The 26,262-nt window shown below is 41.1% G+C and overlaps 2 protein-coding genes across 2 annotated transcripts in view; one reads left to right on the forward strand and one right to left on the reverse strand.

The window, feature by feature from the left end:
- Positions 1 to 1,501: 1,501 nt before the first annotated feature.
- Positions 1,502 to 4,124, reverse strand: mrpl19 (mitochondrial ribosomal protein L19). The gene is made up of 6 exons (XM_080882512.1): positions 3,992 to 4,124; positions 3,657 to 3,777; positions 3,417 to 3,535; positions 3,183 to 3,317; positions 2,327 to 2,508; positions 1,502 to 2,026 (listed from the first exon to the last, which is right to left on the reverse strand). Exons 1-6 carry the CDS (start codon positions 4,068 to 4,070, stop codon positions 1,805 to 1,807), a joined length of 858 nt encoding a protein of 285 aa, XP_080738638.1. The 5' UTR covers positions 4,071 to 4,124; the 3' UTR covers positions 1,502 to 1,804.
- Positions 4,125 to 4,497: 373 nt separating this feature from the next.
- The window catches only part of eva1aa (eva-1 homolog A, regulator of programmed cell death a), a 76,307-nt gene continuing 54,542 nt past the window's right edge, over positions 4,498 to 26,262 (forward strand). Inside the window, exon 1 of the mRNA XM_080882511.1 lies at positions 4,498 to 5,168. Coding sequence (XP_080738637.1) covers positions 5,060 to 5,168 — 109 coding nt within the window. The 5' untranslated portion in view covers positions 4,498 to 5,059. The remainder of the gene's footprint in view (positions 5,169 to 26,262) is intronic.

The raw sequence follows: 26,262 nt of genomic DNA on the forward strand, positions 1-26,262 counted from the left end.
GCAGTTGGATGTTATTGAGGGGGTGAGGTTATGTCTCCACAAACCCTTATGCCACACCTCGATTTCACAGCAACCGTGAATGGAGTGTATCTAGTTTCAGCATGAGGATTGACAGACAGGTTGCCCCAGACATTTACAGTTGGCACTGTTTAGAGCGTCTGTCTGTTAGGGAGGGCTGGTATGATAGCCTGTCTGCAAGTTACTGTATGTGTCTGTGTGTGTGAGCAAGACACAGAGACAGAAAAAAACCTGGTGTTTGATCTTCTTTCCCAGCCAAAGGGCTTCAACTGCACTCCAGGTGCAGCAGTCAACCTGAGGGCAGGGGAGGCACATACAGTTTAAATCACACACACATACGCACACCGGCAACGTTTCCCTACAGCAGTAACACGGACTATGTAACTTTGTGGTTTACCAGTTCAGTGGTGTCGCCGTGGAATGCTCCTAAAGACTCGGTAATATGCTGCAACGTAAACATTTCTGTTGCCGCCTCCACATGGGAACTTCAGCCTCAAAGAGAAATACCGAAAAAGGTGAAAGGGCCTGCAGGTTCAGTAGGTAGCATAATGACGACACGCAGGACAGGCTCTCAGTCAACTGTATACAGAAGCACATGGAGTTGGTTTTCTTTGCTGCAGGTCACATCTAATTAGGCAGAGAATAAATTAGCCGGAGTAAACACAGTGTGTATAACACTGCACCGATGTGGAAACCTATTTGTTCAACAGGTGCAGAAGATTTGGCAATTCGACTAAAACAATTACAAACCATTAACTTTAGCAGATACACTGTGAATTGCTGTATATCACAGTTAAAGGCTTTCTTCCACTCCATGACCCTAAATGTAACACGAGTCCTCACTCCCTTTATTCCGCTCTATCTCCACACAGGGAATCTGTGTGGTCCATAATGAGCTCAGCAAACATCTGCTACTCCTGTATTAGAGACCATTTTCTCCACATCTCATCCTGTAATATGGAGAAATTAGAGTGCAGGGACTCATTGAGCATGTTTATACACACAGACACACACACACACACACACACACGCGCACACACACACTCACAGTGAGCAGACATAACATAAGGAGTCCAAGAGTTTTTATACTACCCAACTGACGCTCTAACATATCATCTCAACACCACAATTTTCCATCCACAACAGTAAAACACTACCGGGTGTCTTTGGTGTGTGTGCTCCTTCAATACCAAGGTTCTGAGTTACGGCTGCCAGGTTTAGCCCATAAACCCCTTAGAACATGAACGGATGGAAAAATCGACCCAAAAAAACATCTCAGTTAACCTGCTTGTTTGGAATGGTCCTGTCATCATTAGTTTAAATAAAACATTATTTGTTTATTTAGCACGGCAGTGGTTTCTCCTCAAAACAGTGCGGGAGTTATGTAACTGGTACGGGAGGCGACTTGAGTAGAGAAACACTGCCACCTGGTGTCACAACTCCAAACAAAGAACACAGACCATAACAAGGCAATGAAATTCAGTTGTAATGCTTTGCAGGATTAATTAGCTTTATTACAGACGATACTTCATCGCATACTGTGAATGTCACAGCTAAAATTAGTGACACTGGAAGAACTCCTCAGCAGACTGATACGCAGACATGAAGAAGACAATGCTTTTACAAATAGAACATCAATATCCATTTTCACTTCTTGTTACATAAAGAGGTGTGGCTGTTGTAAACCACTTGGAATAAGACTTGATTTGCTCCACATCCATGACCGCCTCATCTTCCAATTTTGAAAAGTCTGCACTGATGGTAATAAGAAAAAAAGTTGTTTGTTTCACTTGCTCATCTCCTGCTGGACTTCTTTGATGATTTGCTCCTCCAGTTTGGATGTGTCGTACTCTTTTAGCATGTCATACTCCAGCCACGGCTGTGCCCACTTCTGGGCATGCTCCATCTGTTCTGGGGTCAGGGAGAGGTCGAAGCGGATGCCCTGGATGTTGAACTTAGGCCGTTCCCAGCGTTTAGACCATGGCTTTGGACGCATCCTTACCTTGATCTGGAGGACAGATAAAAACAAGTAATTGTTTTTGGTTCAAAATGCTGCAGTTTTATTCTTGCATCTTAGGTCTGTTAAATAAATAGACTGAACTGGACTGGGCTCAACACTTATCAAATCCCACACATTTGGCCTATTTATTTCAGCACTGCTACAAATAAGACCTGTAGTAATATCAGTAATAATAAATAAAGGTTCATCAAAAATATTTAAAAAAAACATTTGAGTGTATTAGATGAGTTTGCTTTGGAGAAGCCCAACTTGATCCAGTTGTTTCAGTTCACCTTTAAGTTCTCTCACCTTGTTGACAGGCACCTCTCCAGTAGGTGAGAAAGGCACCGGCTTCATTTCAGGGTCCACAGTGCTGTACTCGGGCAGAGCGTCTCTCAGGTACATCAGATTATCGTCTAGTCTTTTCTCCAGCTTCAGCACCTCAATCTTCTGAATACGAGGGTTGTACAGCTCATAGCAGATCTCCACACCTAGGTCAAAAACACAGGCGTACATTATTAAAACATGGGTTATCCCTGATCACCTGGCTGGTGATCTGCAACACCTTTTTTATAGATTTACAACCCAAAGAATAAAGCAAAAACCATCCTAGGCACTCCAAATAAAACCCTTAACATCTTCAGCTCATCCTCTTAACTTTTTATTAGTATCTCAAATCACAGCAGGTCTCAATATCTATCTTGTAAAGCTTCCTTTTAAGTCTCACTGCTAAAAAGTGAGACTAAAAAGGAACTCATATCCACCCTGTTTGCACTCTCTTCTTCTTGTTTGGCTGTTTGACCCTAGGTATCTAAACTCATCTATCCTCACTATCTCTCTACCTCACCTTTCCACCAGTCTCCCTCTCATTCACATGCGTATTTTGTCTTGATTCTACAGATTTTCATTCCTCTTCTCTTCCACCTGCTCCTTACTCTTACTACAAATCATAATGCCGTCTGCGAACAACACAGTTCACAGAGATTCCTGCCTAATCTCATCTCTCAACAATCCGTGATATAATCCCAGAACGCTGCTGTCTTCCTGTCCTTGTGCATGTCCTGGACCATGCTCACATATTTCTCTGCTGCTCCTAATTTCCTCATGCAGTACCCCTGATCCTCTGCATTCAGAAGACATTTCTTACAAAACAAACAAACCTCACCTTGGTTATTAATGATGTTCCTCAGGACAAATGTGGCTCCCAGCCCTTTTCCTCCTCTCTGGATGCAAATGCCAACGAAGCGGTTGCTTTTCCCACTGGCATTTGAATCAGCCATAATCACAGCTAGAATACTCCCTGAAACCAACAAAACTGTTATAAATCTCTACATTCAGGTCAAAATATTCAAATGTCTCAACATGCAGTGGTACTACACCTGACAGTTTAGGTTCTTACCAACATAAAATTCAGGAATGTTGAGCACTTTTCTTCTGCGAATCATGTCTTTCCTCTCAATAGAAAACTTTAAAGGATCTGTTCTCTGTCTAGGAGGGATAAACTCTGGGCTCAAGAACCTAAGGAAAGAGGAGCAGGGGGGGACATGTTACAAAAAAAAGTCTTATTTACGCCCTCATACACACTTTACACAATGTCACTGAAATTTTGCGGTGTCTGCTCTGCAAATGAGCCTCATACTTTCGGAGAGATGCCACAGTCTGTGTCTTGTCTACAATGACAGGTTTCGATGGAGGGACGAATTTCGGCGATTCGCTGTCATTCCCAGCAACACGAAGACACGGAGATGTAGACAGAAACCCTGAAATCGAGAAGAAACTAAGACCGTCTTGTTTCTCATCAGTTAGTTGTAAACATAAGGGTTACGCATGTTATTTTTTTTGGAGAGGTTGTTTCTAGCGTTAGCTCCGTTAGCTCAGAGTGGACACAAGTACGGCGCGTCCAACGACATGTCAGGAAAATACACAGTTATATAATAATACAGAAGATTTAAAAAAGTAAATCCATTTACTTACGCTCATTTTGGAGCTGCAAGTTTCGCAGTAACCTCAGTGAGATTATAAATCTGTCCAGCCTTTTAGTGCAGGCTGCCATGATTGACCTTCTGTTGTCGCGTGTGAGACTGTACGGAAGCCGTGTGGGTCAAACGTACTTGAAACGCGAATTCTCCAAGCTGTAATGCGGCAAGTTGCCCACAAGATGGTGAAACTCTTCCTTCATTTGATATCGGTTGGTCCTGACGTGCAATAATAATAATAATAATAATAATAATAATAATAATAATAATAATAATAATAATAATAATAATATGTGCTGAGATGGTGACGACATTATTAAGGCGCTAAGTGCTTCACGTGCTGACAGTTAGCTTTCTAGCTATTTCAGTTTTTGCTTAAGTAAAACTTTAGCAATAGCAAAATGTGTCCAAAATAGCATGGCACAGGGCACACCGTACTGATAAAAATCCCACCTCAATTATTTTATATAGAAGAGCAGTGGTTAAAAATAATAATAATTAAGTCAGAAGTATGTAGCATTTGTATGGTCTTTCTCATTATGTTGGAGCTTCTTGTTACAGGTATAACCTATAGGCTGTCGCTATAGTCTGTTATTACTCTGTTTTAAATCGTATTTTATCAGATTGGTCGTTGTAGCTGTCAGATTACGAAAGTAGACGAAAGTAGATATAAAGTGGAAAATAGATATAATATACATAAGTAACATAGACACCTCTGTCAATTAGGACTCAAACATTGCACATTTAAGAAGAAGGAAAAAGACTTCCTAAGCTAACTCTGGCTCTTTGAGACCATGCAGGGGAGCGTCGATCCCGCAGGTGGTGGCCATCCTCCACAACACGCAGTTGGAAGTGTAGTCAGAGAGCTGTGTACGGCTCCAGTCTTGAGTAATCCCAGTCTCAGTCTCACAGCGGTGTGGTGGGAGGCTGAGGAGAAGGCTAGAGACATGGACGCGCACATCTCCTGAATTCATCTCACAGTCTGAACCTCGATGTTTCCGCTGCTGCTGATGCTGCTGGACTTTCTAATGATTCGGAGACAATTTAAAAACGCGAGGCTTCAAGGATGTTCTTCTCAGATGGGACTCTCTCAGCCGTCAGTTTTACGCTCCTCTTGGGAATAACGTGTCTGACCGTACTCTGCGATCTCACCGTGGGCTCTCCAGACCTTTCAGGTTGTGATTTTGTTATTTGTTTTGCAATACACACGAAATACAATCTTGTTTTCTAGACTTTACAAAGCGGCACGTTCTTTTCTTAGAACTTGCTTTTATACTGCGTGACTGCACTTGCGCTCATTTGAAACTTGAGCGTGTTGTGTGCAGAGTTTATTTTTGCCCCCTTGGGAAATGAAACACATCACGAATAACTGCTGAGCACGACTGCCACTATAACTGATTTCAGTGCTGTTTCGCATCAAATTCTCCTCTCGGGACGGCCCGTGCCTGTGGCGTGCTGCAGCATGCACACTCAAATGTTTGCGCAAACCCACTATAGGACACGACTTAAACATGCGGAAAACACCCTTATGCTTATCTTTAAGGCCTATTCTGACACAGTTTGACCCACATAAGGCACTTCAAACAGGTTCTCTTTTACTAAACCGATCCGACTGTATGGATTAGTCTGGAGGCTGGTTTATCAGCACAGCATAAACCTGCTACACACGCACACCATTGATGATGCAGTTGAGATAAATGGAATAATGGTTAATGTGTTACTGGATGGGAACTGTGGTCTAGGCCAGATGCTGCCCTTCTTTATAGATTTACAACCCAAAGAATAAAGCAAAAGCCGACTACAGAGGAAATTTTATGGCTTTTCTGTACTTCATATAAGCTGCAATCAGCTTCAAAGGTAAAAGTGAATATCAGTGCTTAGACCTCAGGAAAGAGTCAAAATTTATACATAAGCCAGTGTGATGGAGGCTGTAAGCCTTTGTGTCTGCTCCTAAAAGGTAGTATATTACTGAATTAAATTATTCTGTGTTGCATTAGTCTGTTGAGCTCTGCTGGGCCCAAGGCAAGTCTGCAGGTTTTGTTTATGGTGCTATAAAACAGAAAGGGAGCTTTGTGATGGTGTTAATTGGCCTCTAATGGGTCTAATGATTGGAATCAGCAGACTAACGCTACGGGGAAAGGTGCTAAAGAGCAGATGCATGTAACGCGTCCCCCGTGTATGATTCTGTGTGCATGTGTCCATGTTGCTGCCTAATTAGCTGTGAAAGACCCTGGTCTAGTGAAGGCTGTTAACAAGCTTTCATTTCTGTAATTAACATGTACACACATACATGTGATGGATGTTAATTTTGTCACAAGTAATAAGACTGAACGGATTACATGGTGGTTAATCAGCCAGCAAGTAAAAACCAAACAAGCAGCTGATTCCATCTCGAGTTCTGCTGCAGGCTTACACGCAATTATGCAAACATAAACAAAAAGCATGTCTGGCAGGAGTTCATTTGCTGAACTCTCAACTTTGGTGCAAATTCACTTCCTCTTGATTCTGAAACCTGTAATTCCTCTGCCCCCAGTGAGACCACTGACCTCTGATCAGTTTTTAGACTCTGCCCCGTAGAGTCATCGTTGCTGACTCCCCAGACGCACAGAAATGCTGACCAGTCTTTCCTGTGGATACGATGAGAAAGAGACTTTTTTCAGAATACCTCAGTGACAAAGAAAACCTTCAAGCCTCACATTCTTGACTAGCTGGATTGTTCTTGGACACCGTGCAGACCTTTTTGATTGACAGGTGCTGCCACCCTGCAGGGTGACAGAAGTTTTGATCTACCATCTGTCAATCAGACCTTTATCAGTCAGATGGTTGAACCAATGATGGTGAGCAATCTGCTCACTTCAGTGGACCTCTGTCTCTGCTTTTAATGAATCTTTTCAAGTGACCATTTGTGGCAGTAGAAGTTTATTTCATTTGCATTTGAATTTGTTGTTAACAACTAAATGTAGCCATAGTTTCATATTTCATCAATGCCATTGAGAGCACTGGTGAAATGGAGGAACAAAAACTATGTTGGTGGGTTATTTAATTCTTCTCCTGCCCTGTAATCATTTTCTATTACAGTACAGCAATCTGAGCAGCTAATTAGAGGCACAGAGTGAGCCATGCAACACTTAAGAGCCTATAGGCTAACAATGGTGTCAGCCTAGCTACTTTATCTAAATTGAAAGTTCACAGAATTCAGTGTAAAACCTTGTCTCCCCATCTTTGTTCACGCTATGGACTGAGCACTCAGCTTGTAATGTAACATCTAACTGCCAAGCCTCTCTTTCCAAAAACACTTTCTTTGTGCAAATACTAACCACAGTCGTTTTAGTGCCCATTTTCTGGAACCTGAGGACCACATGATTACTGGCTGTTATTTCTGTGTTTCTGTCTCGGTGCCATTACCAGCTGACGTAGGACAGATTATCATTTCTGTCAACACGTAGTTGTGATGCTAAAGGAAAGTGATGAATGCCAGGCTGTTTGGAAAAAGGTCAAAACAATAACAGGAATAAAGCTTTTGCTGCAGCCGTGCCTTTTGGCCTGACGGTTGCTCGCTTTATCTGTAAGCATTTCCAGCAAAACACTCGCATACAATAGCGTATGCTTCTTTTAACTGCAGAATGTTCTAGAGCCGCTACCATTGTTAATGAGATTTTACTGATGATGTTGCCAAAGAGTTACAGTCAAGCCACTTTCTTTCTCTTTTTATGTCTTAACCCCCCACCCAGGCATCCCTTATTTAACCTTACTCAAAGGGAAGTGAGGCTGTTGAGGGGCCAAAGGGTCAACTGAGGTCATCCTATAGTAACCATCAGTGTGTGGTTAGAGGGACCTGCCATCCATCTTGTGCTTTGTTCCCCTGTCGAACCTCACCTCACATGTTTTTCAAAGATGAGCAAGGTAGCGAGAAAGTCACCGCAGCACTGTGTTTTAGGTCATTTTAAAGGGTCATTTCTGGCTTGTGTGATCCATTCGACTTGCATTTAAGGCTTTTAACTGGGACTCTAACTGTGATGTCGACTTTTAAGTTTGTAAAATAACAAATGCCTTATTTAACAAGGAGAAAAGAGCATTCTTTCTTTGAAAGCCAATCAAGGTCCCTTAATTCTTAATCTGCTTTGATTTTTTTAATGGTCCTGGATATGGGTGGCATGCTGAACCCCATGCTCTCCTCTCCAAGCCCCTTCCCCCTCTCCATAGGCTCATCATACCTCCACCACCACTGCTTCTCCTCCCCGCCTCTTTGCTGCCTCTACTCCTCCCTTGGGCTTGCCTGATCACTGTTTCTGTGTCTGCGTGTGTGCCAGGTGAGCTCTGTCTAAACAAATCCTGCCTCCCACTTGTTTTGTCTACTGCGGTGGAGGCAGGCGGCTAGGCGGACAGCAAGGACCTGGCATAAGGCCGCTTTTCTCTCGAGCTGAATAGCGAGAGGTTACACGTCTCTTCAGAAGAATGGTTTCTGTGAATGATTTTCCCAAAGGAGCGACTCAAGTACAGGGAGCTCACACACACAAAAGTTTAAACCAAAGTCCTCTCTTGATTTCATCTTTTAAATCCACTTATATGCCGAGTGGTTGAATAGGGATATGACTGGGTTTATAGCACGTTATCACATCTGAATGATGCTTTGAGTCTACTTATAGGATCCAAATCCTTTTTCGGTCTTTTAAAATCACAAGCAAACATTCAAAACTAAAGCTGGTTGTTTTACATTTAGTTTAGGTCCTGACGCAGCTCTGACACAGAGAATATGTTCATATATGAGAAGCATAAAATGTTGGCTGCAAATCCACATACACCACAGTCACAGTTTTAGGAAATAGGAAACTAAAGTGGGTGCAGAAATCTTGGGGATATAATGTAGATAACTTCTGCCCCTGTATGCATTTATGGCAGAGTGCGTGGGGTGTGTGTGTAATTTAAGATGGAAGTCTGGCCTGGCGCAACATGGATGTGATGAAAGACATGACCTACCATGTAAGTTCCTCCCCCGGGATACAATCAGTACATAAACAAACACACGCATAAGGCAGAGCTTGACATCACACAGGGGAACAACAAAGTGGAGCTGGAGATGAGAGATGGCTGTTTACAACAGGAAGCAAATCTTCTCCTCCGCTAATTTAAGACTGGCATGAGGAAATTAAATTTTACCACATCGCAGTGCAACAAACTGAGAAAACTCTGTTCTGTTTTGCTGTGGCTGTGATTAAAAGTGGCTTGTTGAGATGTAAATAAGACTTTAAGCTTTTCTTTTTGCATAAATCAAATTCCTTATCAGCTTTTTTTTTTAAACCCACAATCCCCTGAAGGTGTTTTCAAATGAAAAGAAAAGACAAAGCAATGAATTAAAATAAAGTGCTGACATGATTAATGTTTCTATGTGTGCTCACAGGACGAATAGCCTTAAAGGTGAGCTTTGCGTTAGTCAAGTAGTGGCATATGGGCTCATTAACACGATCCAGTAAAAATGAGTTATTGTGTCATTGCCAAAAGATGCATTGGAAGCGATCGTATCCTGAGTGAGGTAATGTGTAATAAATGTTTTGGCACCTTTTGAGGTAATGTTATGCTAAATTAAGTAGTAGAGGATGGAGTGTTAGTAATGTTGTGGTACCACCCAAAGAACAGACACACAGTAAGCAACAGTGGTGACGGCATTCTCACCAGGTCTGACTAGAATTAATGATTGCATTTATTTCTGGGCAACCTTTTTTCTTTTACACAGCAGAAGCACACAATGACATTTTATCTCAGTAATCTGTTTAAAAATTTCACTTGGAACTGGAACAAATGGCACATGGCTGAAAACACAATGAAATAAGAATGAAACTGAAGACAATTAATAATCAGCAGAACTTAGGAAACCAAAAACACAAAACACTGACATGTGAAGGAGTGAAGCTTATTCAGCAGCACAGCGGTGCACACACACAAAAACAGAGAACATATTGGGAGATTTTAGAATTCAGAACTATAGTTTTCCTTTGCTAGAGTTGACACTGACAGTAAGTCATTTACACTGATGCTCAATATCTTGTACGAACTGTGGCTTTCTCCATCACTGTCAGTGTTACTGAATGACAATATGATGAATTGCTGAGCGGTGGAGCAGTAATACATAAGGTAGGGCCCCTTGCAGTACAACTACTGTGGCCTAATCACCAGCATGTCCAGACACACATGAGCTTTCCAGAGGATGTGTATCTCCTGCTAATATATTCAGGAGCTCCTCCAACTACAGGATATAACAGTTAAGCAACAATTAATTACAAGATTAACTTCAGCAGTGCTTATTCTACCCTTGAGAGTGGGATGTAATTAAGAAAATTTACCTACTCTCTAACTGCTTAAATCAACTTATCTTTCAAACATCAGATCACACCCGCACCTGTAAGTATATATTCTGCATTTGTCATATGCTCCCAGGAACTTCAAGATATAAAGAGTCTGGAAGGGCTCGGGCTGGTTTTGCAGTTCCTGGGTCCAAACGAGTCAGAAGACAGTTTAGTAAAACACTTTAGAATTTCAGAATCAGAATCAGAATCAGAATACTTTATTGATCCCTGGGGGAAATTATTTTTTGTTACAGTGCTCCATTTTAAACCAACATTAAGACAAGACAGACAATACGCTAACTAAGAATAGTACAATATATACATATATATACATACATACATACATAAGTCACTTATAAATAAATAGTTGGAAAAGAAACATGTGTAGCTGTAGCAGCAAACAGTGTGTTAAGTGGATGCGTTGTACAGGGAGATGGCCACAGGCAGGAATGATTTCCTGTGTCGTTCAGTGGTGCTTTTCGGTAATCTCAGTCTCTCACTGAACGAGCTCCTGTGACTGACCAACATGTCATGGAGTGGGTGGGAATTTCATATTTGACTTGACATTACCCACATAACACAGCTGGGTTAAAAGCGCTGCGCATTATGTTTAGAGGTCACGGGCCTCCTAGTGACAGGAATTATTTTCCTTTTCCTTTTTTCTGTTATACGTATAACGGGACATGAATGTTCATATTAATTAATCATTTTAATTAGGGCTGCCACGATTAGTCGACTAGTCACGATTACGTCGACTATCAAAATCGTCAACGACTGATTTAATAGTCGACGCGTCGTTTGAAGCTTTGTAAGATCACAAAAGACGCAGGAATAAGTAGTAGTATTTAAGAGTGTAATAATGGACTGAAACAGAAGATGGCAGCACTGCATGTACAAGGATGTCAGCTGCCGTTAAACCCCGAAGAAGAAGAAGTAGCTCTGTCCCAGAATTCATAGCGCAGCCCAGCTCAGTTTCCAACAATGGCGTCTGGGTCAAAAAATAAACGTTTAACATATTTTCAAGCGAGAATGTAGCTGTGTAAACCTCAAATATCTGCTCAGTTTATCAAGACACCACATATTTTGAAAAGCGCTCCGATGTCTGTTACCCACTAGCTCGATAGCTAGCCGGGGGCAAAGCTCACTAGAGCCCGTGAGAACCCCGAACTCCGGGCAAATTGTTTTCAAACCCACCGCATCTGTCGCTACTCAGGTTAAACATATATAAGTCACTTAGATAACTTAAAAATGTTATTGTTTGGCTTCTTTATAGTATTTCATTTATTCCTGAGTAAGTCAGTTTGGCTGAGATTAAAGTTATAGTTTTTACACAGCTGAATAAATGTCAAGCAGACAACTGATTATCAGAAGTGTGAGATGCTGGAGAATATACTCCAGTGTCCCGTTATATTTTAGATAGCAAGGAGTTTATTAAACTTCACCGAAACAATCTGCAAATTTCATTAAAATTTCATAAACTATCATCTTGCCTTTATTTTTAGTTAACACCCAAACACCCTAACACTTAAAGCTGTAAGCTAATGATAGTTATATAAGAGCAGATGCATGCTGGTGCAATAAGCTGTACGTTTTACCTTCAATGGATGCATGATCTGATTAGTATCGATGACTAGTCGACTATCAAAATAATCGTTTGTGGCAGCCCTAATTTTAATACAAAAAGACTCGGAATGCTCTAAATGTTCAGTTTCTTTCTGTGTGATGTTGGTGAGAGCAGATATCTTTAGTATGGTCATCTTACACTACTGTCACACTAGGAAAAACTAGTAAATCCCTGCATGAACAAAATAATTGTGCAGCGAACTTGCAGTCTTGTTATCTTTTAAAATGGTTTCTTGTCATTTGCTGTTTTCAAAGGAAATTTGCTGTTTTAAGATGGCAACAAAATGGCACAGCCATCAGTCTGCTTGTGTTTGGGACTCAGTGGGTCAACTTGGCAATTAAATGCAGTCTGTTTGTGATAATATGGTGATTAACTGTGATAAACTGGTAAAAATTGTAAATCTGTTGACATCTGTTGCAAATCTTTTGCAATCGCATGTGCAGAGCCAGAAACTCGTGGATTTGAAACAGAAATTCCTTCATAGTGACGTAGTTGCTGACTTTGACTTTAATAGATGACTGAAGCCCGCAGTGTTATCAAATCAAATCAAATCACTTTTTATTGTCACATCACATGTGCAGGCACACTGGCACAGCACATGCGAGTGAAATTCTTGTGTGCGAGCCCCACAAGCAACAGAGATGTGCAAACACAACAACACAAACGAGCAAAATACAAGAATGGCCAACCTGAAACTAATAAATATATGTACAATATATAATAGTGTATGCATTTCTGGATGTGTATACTAAATATTTTCCTACGTGTGTGTGTGTGTGTGTGTGTGTGTGTGTGTGTGTGTATACACATTTTTACAAATTAAATAGTAAAAAAATAAAATAAAATAATAATAATAATAATAATAATAATAATAATAATAATAATAAAATATATAAAATATACAGAGTTGAATATGTGCAAAACAAGTGGCATTTATATACAGTATGGAGTGCATAATGTTAAAGTTCCAGTAGTGAAGCTGAGGTGTCTATGACGTGTTCAGCAGTCTGATGGCCTGATGGAAAAAGCTGTCTCTCAGTCTGCTGGTACGGGACCGGATGCTGCAGAACCTCCTTCCTGATGGAAGCAGTCTGAACAGTTTATGGCTGGGGTGACTGGAGTCCTTGATGATCCTCCCCGCTTTCCTCAGGCACCGCTTCCTGTAGATGTCTTGGAGGGAGGGAAGCTCACCTCCAATTATCCGTTCAGAGCACCGCACTACTCGCTGGAGAGCTTTGCAGTTGTAGGCGGTGCTGTTGCCATACCAGGTGGTGATGCATCCAGTGAGGATGCTCTCAATGGCACAGCGATAGAAGGTCCGGAGGATGCGGGGGCTCATGCCGAATCTTTTCAGTCTCCTGAGAAAGAAGAGGCGCTGCTGCGCCTTCTTCACTGTTTTGTTTGTGTGTACTGACCACGTAAGATCCTCAGCCAGATGTACTCCAAGGAACCGGAAGCTGCTCACTCTCTCCACAGCAGCGCCGCTGATGGTGATGGGGGTGTGTACTTCTCTGCACCTCCGGAAGTCCACTATCAACTCCTTTGTCTTTGCGACGTTGAGGGTGAGATGGTTGTCTTGACACCAGTGGGTCAGGGCGCTGACCTCCTCCCTGTAAGCCGTCTCATCACCGTTGGTGATAAGACCCACCACTGTAGTGTCGTCCGCAAACTTCACAATGATGTTGGAGCTGTTAGTGGCTGTGCAGTCATAGGTGTAGAGTGAGTACAGGAGAGGGCTCAGTACACACCCCTGTGGAGCACCAGTGTTCAGTGTGATGGGGGATGAGGTGATGCTGCCCAGTCTGACCACCTGGCGTCTGTCAGACAGGAAGCTAAGGATCCAGCTGCAGAGGGAGCTGCTCAGTCCTAGATCCTGCAGTTTCCTGTCCAGCTTTGAGGGAACGATGGTATTGAATGCTGAGCTGTAATCTACAAACAGCATCCTCACATACGTGTCTCTCTTCTCCAGGTGTGACAGGGCAGTGTGTAGTGTCAGGGCTATGGCATCATCAGTGGACCTGTTGTGGCGGTATGCAAACTGTAGAGGGTCCAGTGAGTCGGGTAGTGCAGAGCAGATGAAGTCCCTGACCAGCTTCTCGAAGCATTTGCTTACGATGGGGGTCAGGGCTACAGGTCGCCAGTCGTTCAATGAGGAGATGGTGGAGGATTTGGGTACAGGGACGATGGTGGCCATTTTGAAGCAGGCTGGGACTACAGACAGAGAGAGGGAAAGGTTGAAGATGTGCGTGAACACTCCAGCCAGCTGAGCCGCGCATGACCTGAGGACGCGGCCGGGAATCCCGTCCGGACCAGTAGCTTTGTTAGTTATTCTGTGAATGAAGGGGGCTTAATAACACAAATAATGGTCATACTTTTTCCTTTTTGGGCTCTTTGAGTTTTGCAGGTAGATTCGAGTAGTGATGATGAACATCACACGTTTTTCTCTGGGGTCTGAATCAAAAGAGCCAAAGCTGTGTGAAAGCAAACTCAGCAAAATACTGTGACGGACTGTTATCTGTGTGTTGACTGAGGGCTTATATTGGCTGCTGACGAAAAAAGAAGAAGAAGAAAAACACTATAATTTTACCATGTTGGTGTTGCTTTTTCAAACAACGCCTGTCTCAATCCTGATTTTAGGCTGAACTTCATAATTAAATCCGGGCTGAATTTTAAATTACTAATGTTGGCCGAGAAGGAAGTCTGACTAGCAGCTGAGAATCGAGGTTTTTTATCAGGAGAGAACTTCTCGTCCAGTCAGCTGTGAATACTGCACCATAATCGTTATTTTGTATAGATTTCTCTCAGTACGTAAAAACACCCAAATGGCCCAATCAGACGCTGAGCTGGATGGTGTTATAGTAATAACTGTTATTGGGGAGAGAAGAGAGGGTCTAATTCCATTTAGCTGAAAAGATGTATATATACACATTGCAGGTGTGCGTTTCTACTTGCCCTTTCTTGCATTAGGGAGAGTTAGAAGATCCAAAGAAAACACACAGAAACTTGTGAAGAAGATTCTTGAGTGGCACCCTGGCGTTGCTGTATGCAGCTGCACTTACAAAACTATCTACAGATCTCTGTGTCTATTTAAGCTCTAATTAAACAATAAATTAACAATAATAATTCATATTTCCAATACAGCCACAGGCTGTTTTACAGAAAAAGTCTTTTGAGTTGTGTCTTCTGCTGCTAGTACATAGGGTTGGACAGTTTACATTGAGCTGTAAATAAACAGCAGCATGTGGGGAGGAAAAGGCTGAAGGGTGTTGGCACTGGCTATTATTATGCTCTAAACAAGCAGGAAGACATGCTCACATGCAAAAAGATACAAGACAAAAAAAACCCTGTCACTCTTTATTATTTCTGTGACTTGAAAAATGTTAGCCATGCATTGATGCCTCCTCTGTCTTTAAGTCTGTTCCCTGGGTGCTGATTTGTGCTTGGCTCAAGAGTTGATATCTCGTTCCATCCATCCACCCATGAGCAGGTTGCTATAGTAGAGAAAAGGAAACAATTTGAGCAGCGTTTCTTCCTTTTATAGTTTGAAACCCTTGGAGGCTAAGAGAGAGACAGAGGGCACAGAGCGATGGAGAGGTAGAGAGGTGGGGCACCGAAGGGCCAGTCAGAACAAGGAGGCATTGTGTAGCCCCCCAACTGTGTTGGACTGACAGTCTGCATTACAGCACGCTACAGCAGCCTGCTCCCCAAAGCACTGCTAATCTGTTGCTTACTGCCCCTCTGGCCAGCTCAGGTAAAGGGGGAGGGAACCAGAGACGGGAGGAGACAGATTCCACGCGTTTTCCCCTAAGCCAAATAAATTTTTACCACCCAAACCTAGATTGTGTTTGTTGCTCTTTCAGCACAATTTAATCACAATAATAAAAAAAGAAACAAAAATGTGTGTAAAGTACAGACTGGATTTTCTTCAATAGCATTCAATGGCATTTGTAACTGAAGCTCTTTATAACTAAAACAAAGTAGGTTTCACCTTCAGTCTGTCCCTGCAGATCTGTCTGACTTTTTTGTAAAGGGAAAGGGATCTCCTTCCTAAGTGCCAGTGGACATCCTGCAGATGGTTTTTACTTTCGCAGTTCTTCTGAAGTTGTTCTGTTGCTTGTTTTCACAGAACACCCCACCAGATAAGCTTGTTAATTCCCTCCAAAAAGCTCAGCCTTTCAGTGCCCACCCACTCCTATGCTTTTTTCTTTTTTTCCCTTTTTTTAAGGGAAATATTTCTCTTTTTTGCCAAGCACATGCCTGAACTGTGATAGAGGTATGTGGTCTTGCTGTTAATGCATTAAGACTGACGATTGCTTTTGGAGGGAGTTTTGTGGGCTTTTGAGAAAAATAAAGAAGGATGAATGTAATACAGCAATTTGCAGGATTACAGCCTGCCAGACAGCCAGGCTGTTTTGATGGTGTTGCAAAAGGGTTTGTTATTTTTAATGCAAGAGTATTTTCAGCTTAGACAGCGTTAGGAAACTAGTTGATGGAAAGAAGGCTTAGAAGGAGAATTTTGACTGTACATTTCATTCTCATTTTAGGATGACTATTATAACGTACTATCATTTAAAATAATTTTTTTTTTACTAATGTCAAGAAAGATGTGAAACTTCACTCAAAAATAAAAGTAAAGCTTAATTAACTTCATTAATTTGGCTGCTGTGTTTCAGTTTCTATTTTGTTGTAATAACACTGTTTATTGACTCAGTCAGAGCTGAGCTCAATAAATCTTAAGCAGATAACAAAAATATCATTTTGTTGGTAATACCGTAACTGGTTAAAAGTGTAGTTTAAAGTAACATGACATTGTAACTCTTCAGCAGTCTGCACACTATTGTTGTATAGTAAAATTGAAATTGAAAAGAATTAGATGTATCTCAGGCTGAGCTTTGAAACTACTTGCTTCAAGTTCGGATCGGAAAGGAAATCAGTGGTATCGCACATCACTAGTAAATTGTACTGGAAAGTGTGTTTTGATATCATGCATTGAAACCATTTTCTTGCAGATTTTACAAGTAAGCACGTACTGGACTCTTTTGTTTTTTTTAGATGTCTAATTCTTTGTAGCCAAACCACTTTCATATTATTCAAGTAGCTCTCTTTTTAGGTACTACACAGGCTGACACTCTGCTCTTGCTCTCAGACATGCCTGGGCTTGTGTTGTTGTTCTGCAGAAAAACATCACTACATCCTATCATGAGAAGGTTTTTAATAATGCATTAATATATTTTACCTTTGTCATGTATAGTATGATATGTAAAGGCCCCATCCAGGAGACAATTTTTCTAACTTAAATAATATTTAATGAATAAGACTGAAAAAAATCTTCTTAAACATGACTTTAATGTATGGTTTGATTCTAGAGCTGTAAAAACAAAAATTCTTGCTTTCTATTTCTTTCTTTCTTTTAGTTTTTTGGATAACAAAAAAGCTTAATTATGTCCATTACCATGATGACCATGAGTCCATTACCATGAGAGCATTGGCCTACTGATAAAGTTTCCCTGAGGACTCCTAACCTTCTAAGTGTATGCTAATTCAAGTGTTAATATTGACGTTCGTATTTTTGAAGAGCGATAGTTTTGCTGCTCTGTTGAAATTTGGACACGTTTCTTTGAAGTTTCCACGCTGTATAGCCAATTGTTACAAATTGTCATAAGTGTCTCTGTCTAGCCTTCTCTCTGGCAGTTTAAATGAGTGCAATGAATTGTCTCAGTGGTGACCTCACTGTCAAAAGCTCACTTGTCCAAGCCTCAGGCTACAACTGCTCCAACCAGCAGTCACTTAAATCCAATCTGCTGTGATGATGGTGACTGAGGAAGGATACATCTGTCGTTCACTTTGTGACGATGAAGCTTACACACTGATGCATCTGTCTGGTGATTAGGGATATGCACTGTGACTGCCACCCAACTCTTCCAGACCGTAAAAGTGACCATTAAAATGACAGATCTGCCCTCCTCTGGTTCTGTCTGTCCATATTTTTCTCCATCTGCATGCAAAAGCCAGAGATATTCCCGGAACCCCAGTGCCCCTCACTCCTTCACCCTTCAACCCCATATTCCATCCCACCGTTTAAAAAGAAACACACATGCTCTGAAGCTTGGAGTGGAAGTGTCCTCCTGCCTTGTGCCCTTTGACCCTCTGAGGTCACAAAAAGAGGCACGTGCTGACAGAGGTCATGGGAGTGTCCAGTATTTGGGTTTTGATGATTCCCTAAGGCAGACTTAGCGGCCACTGTCATGCCGTGAGGACATCCCCAAGCTGAGAGATTTATACCCATTCAGCACCCTCGGGACATCTTTAGACAGCAGACCCACAGGTGGACGTCCTCTGATTGTCTGCAGGGGTCGGCTCTTGTCAACAATCTAAAATATCAAGCGTGACCTCGTTGCTAAGATGACTTTAGCTGTCAGGGCACGCTCCTCCTGTGCTTTCATATAAAGCAGACTGTCCAGTGTGGGGTTTATTCTTTCCCTTATTGTGATAAACAAGCAAGAAAAAGAAGTTGTTGCAAACTCCTTGTCCCTCCTGGCATGTGCTTGACTTAGCATGTGACATTCCTCGCTAGATCATTCATTTTAGTAGCATTTTATGCACCCCTGGAAGAGTGGGATTCATGCCTCTATTAGAGTTTAAGCGACTTGCAGAGTTTCAGGCCGTAAAACGCAGACACATCATTATAAGCCTGCCAGTGTGCTGCTTTTGGATTCATACATCATGCTGTGAACAAATAAATGAGCTGTGTTCGGAAAGGCTGGGGGCAGAGCGGGCTGTAGACGTTCGTTTGTTTACTTATACATGAGTCTGTTGGTTTAAATGTGAGTGTGCGTGTGTGTGTGTGGCTGCTTGTTTGTGTGTGAAGGTGTTAAAAAGATAAGCTATCACCGGGAGGAGGAAAGGACCAGGAGAACAGAGTGTTTGTGTTTGTGTGTCTGGTTTTAATGACTTCAGCTGCTTGGTTTCTGGTCTCTCTCTCTTTCTCTCTCTCTCTCGTTTGAGGGGAGGAAGGGTAGATGTGTAAGCAACTCCGATTTTCAAAATAAGGCGACCATTGCCCGAGGGTATTGATACACACCATGAGGCCAACCCGTGCTGTTATTTTTAAAAAGTGGGATAAACAAGTTAGCACACAGACCTTTTCTTCCCTCTGGATTCCAAACCAGAGAATTTTGTGCACCAGTGAAACTGATCAAAGCACAGGAATTTTTTTGTTTGCTTTTTTTTCACATCTGTCTAAAATGTTAGAATCAGTGTTGCATTTACCCATATGCTCACAGTTTTGCCACTGTGTAAAAGACAAGTAAGAAACACACACAAGCATACCCACAGTTGAATGTCATGCTTATAAATCTTAATGCAGCAAAACCCTCAGCTTGTCTTCTAACATCAGTTTACCCACTCTTTATTTTCTCTCTCCTTAGGTTTTCTTTCTCTTTTTGCCACACGTTCTCCAATTTCATTAGCTATTGTTTGATCAGTCAAACAGCAAAACTAAATGTAGTGCACACAGCGTATGTAAAGTGCATGTCTGTTAACATGCTCAGGAAAGGCAACACTGCACCGGTTAGACCTCAGTCACACAGACCTTGAGACTGGTCGGCGGCCCCTTTGCGACAGCCAGTTGCTAGGGAACAATGGGAGCAGCTGGCTAGTTAAATGTGTTGCAAAGAGGATGTGGCTGCAAAAACCTCTTTGGGATTGGTTTGATTCATAGCAGATTAATTGAGGAATGCATTTTTTAAAATCCAAATCAGAACAGTTTAGCAGTGAGGACTGTACATGGCATGTTTACAAAAGCAGTTCGGCACTTTTCCTTGACATTATATTTTTGTGGTGCGGATGCCATTATGTGTGTGTTTTTAGTAGCATCCATGTGAACATTTGCTCATTTATCTAGGTTGTTTTTGATATAATTTAGTAACTTAGTTTGCCTTACCCAGCTGTAGTAGCAGAAGATGGCCTGAAGATGTGATTTACAACTAATGGTTGTTTTACGACTCTGCTTAAAAAGAATTAAAATATGAACTAAAAAATGCAATGTTGTTGTGCATATACATTTTTAATTTTTTTTACTTTGATATTTAAAAAAATGTTGAGATAAGTTAAATATTTTAGCCTTTGAAACTCTACTACGAGTAATCCTTGAAGGGCTTTTCTGAACTGAGGGGTATATGTCATAATATAGGTGTGCTTGTAGAACAAAGCGACTGGGTGTGCATCAGTAGTTAGTGAAGGTGGTCTTTGTCTATCTACTGTCTACCATTGAAAAAACCTAAAAAAACCCTCTTCCAATGGTCATTAAACCACGTCTTTAACGATATACACTGAGGTGACAAGACTCGTCATTAAGGGTACAGGGGTGGTCAATAACTCTCGTCTTTATGGGAGAAAGAGTTAAGCAATGTAAACAAACCTGGCAGAGAATCTTACTATAAATCAGATACATTTTCAATAGAATACAATTACAAGACTGGAGATAGTAGGACTTTCTTGAGAATGACCATCGATTTGCGAAAGACTTGAAGTAAAACAACATAAGTCAAGAATTTGGAGGGTTTGTCTTTAGTTGTTCATAACACAGTTAAAGCAAGAATCTGGAGAAATCTTTGTAATCCAAGTAGAAATTGTAACTGTCCTGTGCTCGTTTTGCAAATTGTCGCATGTTGCATGGTCATAATTCAAGTAGCAGGAAGAGCGGGACTATCTGGGTTGTTGTCAATGCACAGTTTAAAAGCAGACTCTGTGATGGATTTGATGAGAAATTTGCACATCTTTGAATGCCAAGTAGTGCATTTAGAGACTCATAAGGCAAGACACTTTATGCACATACATACTGGTTTTCCTGCAGTCTGGTCTTGTCACAAGTCCGCAAGACATTTACTGCATCATGAAAATGAAAAGTAGGACAAAAGAAATAGTTCAGCAGCTGAAACTTCATATCAAACATTTCACTTTTAAAACAGCAGTTTGTCTCCTTCTTATGGCGTGTTGTTAAAAGAAGAGGTGATGCAACACAGATATGAGCTCATTCCAACATTTTTGAATATGACTTTAAAGAAAAACACAGCTTCCAACAACCAATGAAAAGGTGTCAATATTTGATCATTTCTAGGCTTATCAGTCAAAAAGACATTCTGTTTCCCAACTATTTTCAAGAGGAGCGGTATTTCAAAGTCATGCTCTGCTCCGGGCCTTTGCATCTCATCTGTCGTTTAGGAAATGTAATTACTACAGGGCCTAAAGCCACCAGCATTGGCCTTTGGACCTCTGCTGCCACATCCTGTGAGTGGTGGCTTTTAGAAGCTCTGTCTTCCTCTCTCCATACAGCTTTCTTCCTCAGCAAAAAAAAAAACGGTCATTGTTTTTCTGTTCTTGTTTATTTAAACCACCATAAAACATTAAATTATTAAGCTCCTTCTCCAGCATTCATCTTATTCTTTGCTTCCCCCCTCTTCATTCTCTTCTTCCTCTTTTCAAGTACCAGACTTCTCCAGAGCAGTGCTGGAGTGTGGCCCGTGTCTTTGAGGCAAACCTCATCTCTTCCCCGAAATTACCACTTAAAGGGAATTCCTTTTCCAGCAAGCGAGCCTGCAGCCCTCCATCTTTGAACATTTGATGGTTTGATAGCTATAATTTGCTTAAAATAACACCAATAAATTTATGAAGCGGCAAATAAATGCCTAATGCACCAAGATGAAACGCAATACAGCCTTTCATGCTGTAGCGCTCGGGAATGTCTTTATTATTTAGTTTCTGTGGAATGTTTTTTTGAGGTCTTGTTACAAATATACTTTATCATATGTGAATGTTCTTGCACTTTTAGCTTATAGTTACAGCCTGTCAATTATCTCTAAAGTACAGTTTAAGCAATCACTTTTGTGGCATTAGGCTAAGCTGTAATCTCACAATTTTCTGCAATGTTATACATACTCGCCCAGTACAAGAGGATTTACATTACTGCACAAGCACCATAACACTGACTTAAAGGAGTAAGCAGCTAAAAAAGAAGCAGCATTAATGGTATTATAACACATTGGTAGCATTTGCAATACTTCTGTCTTTCTTCAGGCCTGGCCAATAGGAAAAAGCGGCGTCTTTCAAAAACCGGGGAAAGCCCTGAGCATTAGTAACTGACAGACTTTGTAGTCGAACCGCTCCCCCTCTCTTTTATTCACCTCCACCTTCCCCTCAGTTCATGTCAGAAGTACCTGTCGTGCTCATTCTTAGCAGACACTGAACACCCCAGCTTAGTGTACCAAAAGTGAATTAGTTAGCTTCCTCTTAGGCTGACCTGAAAGGTGAGACAGGTAAGATTTCAGCTGAGGCTCCAGCTTGTGTGAGAGCACTTTATATAAGCTTTTCATCAGTTTGTACAAGACATGAAGGCAATCTTTTAAGCTTGTTTACCCACACCCAGGTGTAAATTAGCAAAGGCATTTGATATGCACTAGTTTGCGTACTAGTACTGATCCCTTGAGAGAACCACTATGCCAGCTGGGGTTTTTGTTATGTGATGTTGACACAACACAGCAGACCACCACTAATCTCCATCATACGTGACCTGCTCCAACCCTGGGTCAGACTTAAGGGTCATCACATGACCAGATATAGGGGGCTAATAATCGCAAGAGCCTCTGTTTTTATGCTTCATGACTGGCTGTGACAGTGGACATTATTTCCTGCTACCGGGATAAATTGCATAATGTGACAAAATCCTATTCGTGTAGGACAATAAAAAGACAGGTGCTGTTAACAAATCCCCGTGTGTACTTGTGCAGGCGTTAAATTAGCCTTTCAATTCAGTTCATGACAAGAGTTGAGCTGTTTTTACACGTGAAGCATCAGAGCCACAGCCTCCTGTCTTTTAATGAGAGAATAAACAAACCAGTAGACATAATAGTGCAGCGCTTTTGTCAAGAAAAAGGGCAGAGAGCTAGTTAAATAGGGAGTCTGCCCCCCACATGAAAAAGAACACAGGGGAAAAGGGAGGAGGAAAGACGCCTGGGTGTTCCTGCAGCATTGTCGAGCCTTGTGCCTTTGAGGGACACCTGTCATTGGCTGGGCAGTTCACACAGGTGCCTTAACGCCGTCTGATTTGTTGTCCTTAAAATGAGGCTTCAGTCAACAGGTAATGGAAACAATGATGACGATCTTGAAGAAGAGAGCGAGGCAGAGTGGAGGGAGGGTGTAGTGGTGGAGAAAAAATGGATTCTTTAGAAGGCACCTGAGGGTTTTGTGTGAGATAATCTGTTTGCCTTTTACTCACAGTCCTCCTTTTGTCGGGTGGAGGAAGGCGTATCGATGTGTTTGCGGTGCTCAGACTGTTGCTCAAGGATCGCTCTCTCAAGAAACTCCTCCTGCGAGTGGTCCGTTCAAATTCACTTATCTATCCTCAGTCCCCTCTCATTTACCCCTTTCGTAACCTCGGATGTTTCCATGGCTACACAACCCCAGCCAAGGCCTGGGTAGCTGGAGGGCCGCGCAAAATCGTGGTCTGTCACGGCACTTTGCCAAGAACCAGTTCCTAATAATGTGATACTGTTACACCATCACCCACACCCTGGTTTCAGGATCCAAACAGCAGGGCTTGTTCCTACCACGTTGTTTGTGTTGACGTTTTGCATGCATGTGTGTGTGTGTGTGTGTATTTATGTGTGTGTGGTCCAACTGCTTGGGGAATGCCAAGTTCCCTCTCACCCTGTGTGGAATGTGGCATGCAAAGCAGACCTGTGTGGTTGTGTGTGTGTGTGTGTGTGTGTGTGGAAGCAGGAGATTAGAGCTAAGACCAAAGAATTAAAAGAATCAAGGGCAATAATGATGTGAAAAGTGTAATTTATAAAACACACCTAATTCTAATTTATCTGACAGCTGCAGCTACTATCAGCTTTTTCTGTGTGTGTGTTTTTTAGCCGTTTGGGTCACTGAAAAACTCCTTGCACTGTGAAGATTTCATAAACTCTGTTTCTGCATCTGTGTGTGAGCAAATAAAACAAAGATTTTGTCTTGTAAGTCACAGGTGTGTGCCTATCTCCTGTACTGACATCAGACCGTGCGGTTACTGTTTGTAGGCTTTGTTTGTGGGGGGTTTACACGTGAATGCAGATAGTTTTCAGACTAAAAGCATTAAACGCCCTTTAAAAAAATACAGCCTGAATTCTAGTTCCGGTATCATCCTGTATCAGACCACTATATCTCACCATTTCTCAGCTATTAAACATTTCAATTATTCTACCTATTACCTTACCATTTGTACTATTTGTCTACTTGTAATTACATGACAATTTGTGACTAATTTCACATATTAATCCATTATGGTTAGCTAACAATTTTGTTTGTATTAGAAAACAATGTAATTCCTTTTCCTTGTTTTCATCAATTGTTAATTTATACTGTTTGCCAACAGTCTGTTATACTCTTTGTGAAAATAATGACAGTTTATAATCCAGATAAGCATTTTAAACTGTTAGCCATACTATAGGTATTTTTAATAATTTATTAACTATTTAACCATTATGGTTAGGTAACAGTTTTGTTTGTGGTCTTCGATGACAACTTAACTAGATTATCCATACTTTTATATTAAATCATGCTTATCATACCAAGAACTATTTTTTTTTACCTTCATTGTCCCATATATTTAGAAACATTTCCAGCTTTTTATTCAAACGTATTGTCTTTTAATATCTTATTCATGAGTTTAGCTAGTTGCTATATTTCAGCGATATCAATTATAAACTTTTTCCTCAGTTATCTATACCATTAATGCTTTTTACATATATGTAAAACAAGCTGGGTCTATTTTTGTTCTGTTTTTGCCCATTATCTTTCTTAAGTCCCAAATTTCAACAGCTTATTAACCTAAATTCTGAAAACTCAGATCAGTTCAGTTCTTTTAGTTATTTTAACAGCTGAGTTGATCATTCCACCTATACTCTGGCTAACCATACATAACCTAGCACTTCAACAATGTCTTATAGAGCCTCTGAATTGTAAATTTAGGCAAAAAGTCCCCCACATGCAAATCCAAATGCTTACGTGCTCATTATTCAGGATGTTTTGTGTTTTTTTCTTTTAACCACAGCCCAACAACTTAGTATCTCACAAAGATAGAATCACCCAAATGCATGCAGGTAATATATACAGCTGTTACAGTAGTAAATTTAAAAGTGATCTATACCATCGCAGTATTATGGCACATCTACCTTTTCTCCTTTATCACATCACAGCCACAGGTGGAAACCGGTTACTGTGAGAAATGGTGGTTTAATAACCATCTCTATTTAGAGCGAGGCTGACCTTTCTACACCCAAGACTGTCTCCTGTTTCCCCTCTGCCTCTTTATCTGTGGCCATGGTGATAAGGGCACAATGTGTGTGTTTTGTGTGTATGTTCTGCAAGTCCACATCTGCTAATGTGTGTGTTAATGAACGCTGTCTTGGTGTTATTTCCTCTTTTCTACCAAACCCTAACCAAATAAAGGTAATTGAATGAGAGTGCGTCCACTTTGTGTGTGAACATGTGTGACTTTACTCCTCTGTAAACATGTTTGCAGAGCATTAACTGCAGAAAGAAGGCTGAGCTTACGTTGGAATGTGTTTTCTTTTGTTGAAAAGTAGCTCTTTAACATATTTTACCACCTGGATTAACAAAAAGTGGCTGCATTTCCTTTTAGATATGGCAGACCTTTATAACTTCAGAGAAAAGAGATTAACTCAGTCCTTAAATTTTGGATTTTACAATTCCAGCCAGTTTTTCAAATGGAAGAAGCAAAGTGTTCTTTGGCAGCCAGCTCATAAATGAGCCAGACGGTCGAGAAAGACATTATATGGCAGCGGCCAAGGGATCAGCTCTCTTCTTTATCTGTTTCCTTCTCACAGACTGGAATGTTAATGGTGGCTTTGTGAGGAGTCCTCTGGAGTGACTGACAGCCGAGTGGCAGCTCTCAAAGACTCTTAATGGAAGAAAGAAACCTTTTCTTTAATTTGAAGCAGCATCTGAGTTCCTTGTTTCATGAAATGGTTATATAACATGTCTATTCACATGAACTGCCTTGCATAGTGCAAGAAAACATGGTTTCCAGCAAACAAATGAGATGCTAATAGATATCGAACATGTGGAGTTGGACATTAAAGGTTTACGAATAAGAGACGACAGGTCATTCCAGAAAGACTTTGTTTCAGAATTGTTCTTGGATCAATATTAATTCAGTTCAATTCCGGTGCAAAATCTTTCTATAAAAGAATAATAGTTTCATGTTTTAAAAATCATACTTTGCACATGTTTTTATAATATAAAACA

The sequence above is a fragment of the Rhamphochromis sp. 'chilingali' genome (assembly GCF_963969265.1).
Source record: "Rhamphochromis sp. 'chilingali' genome assembly, chromosome: 5".
NCBI lineage: Eukaryota > Metazoa > Chordata > Actinopteri > Cichliformes > Cichlidae > Rhamphochromis > Rhamphochromis sp. 'chilingali'.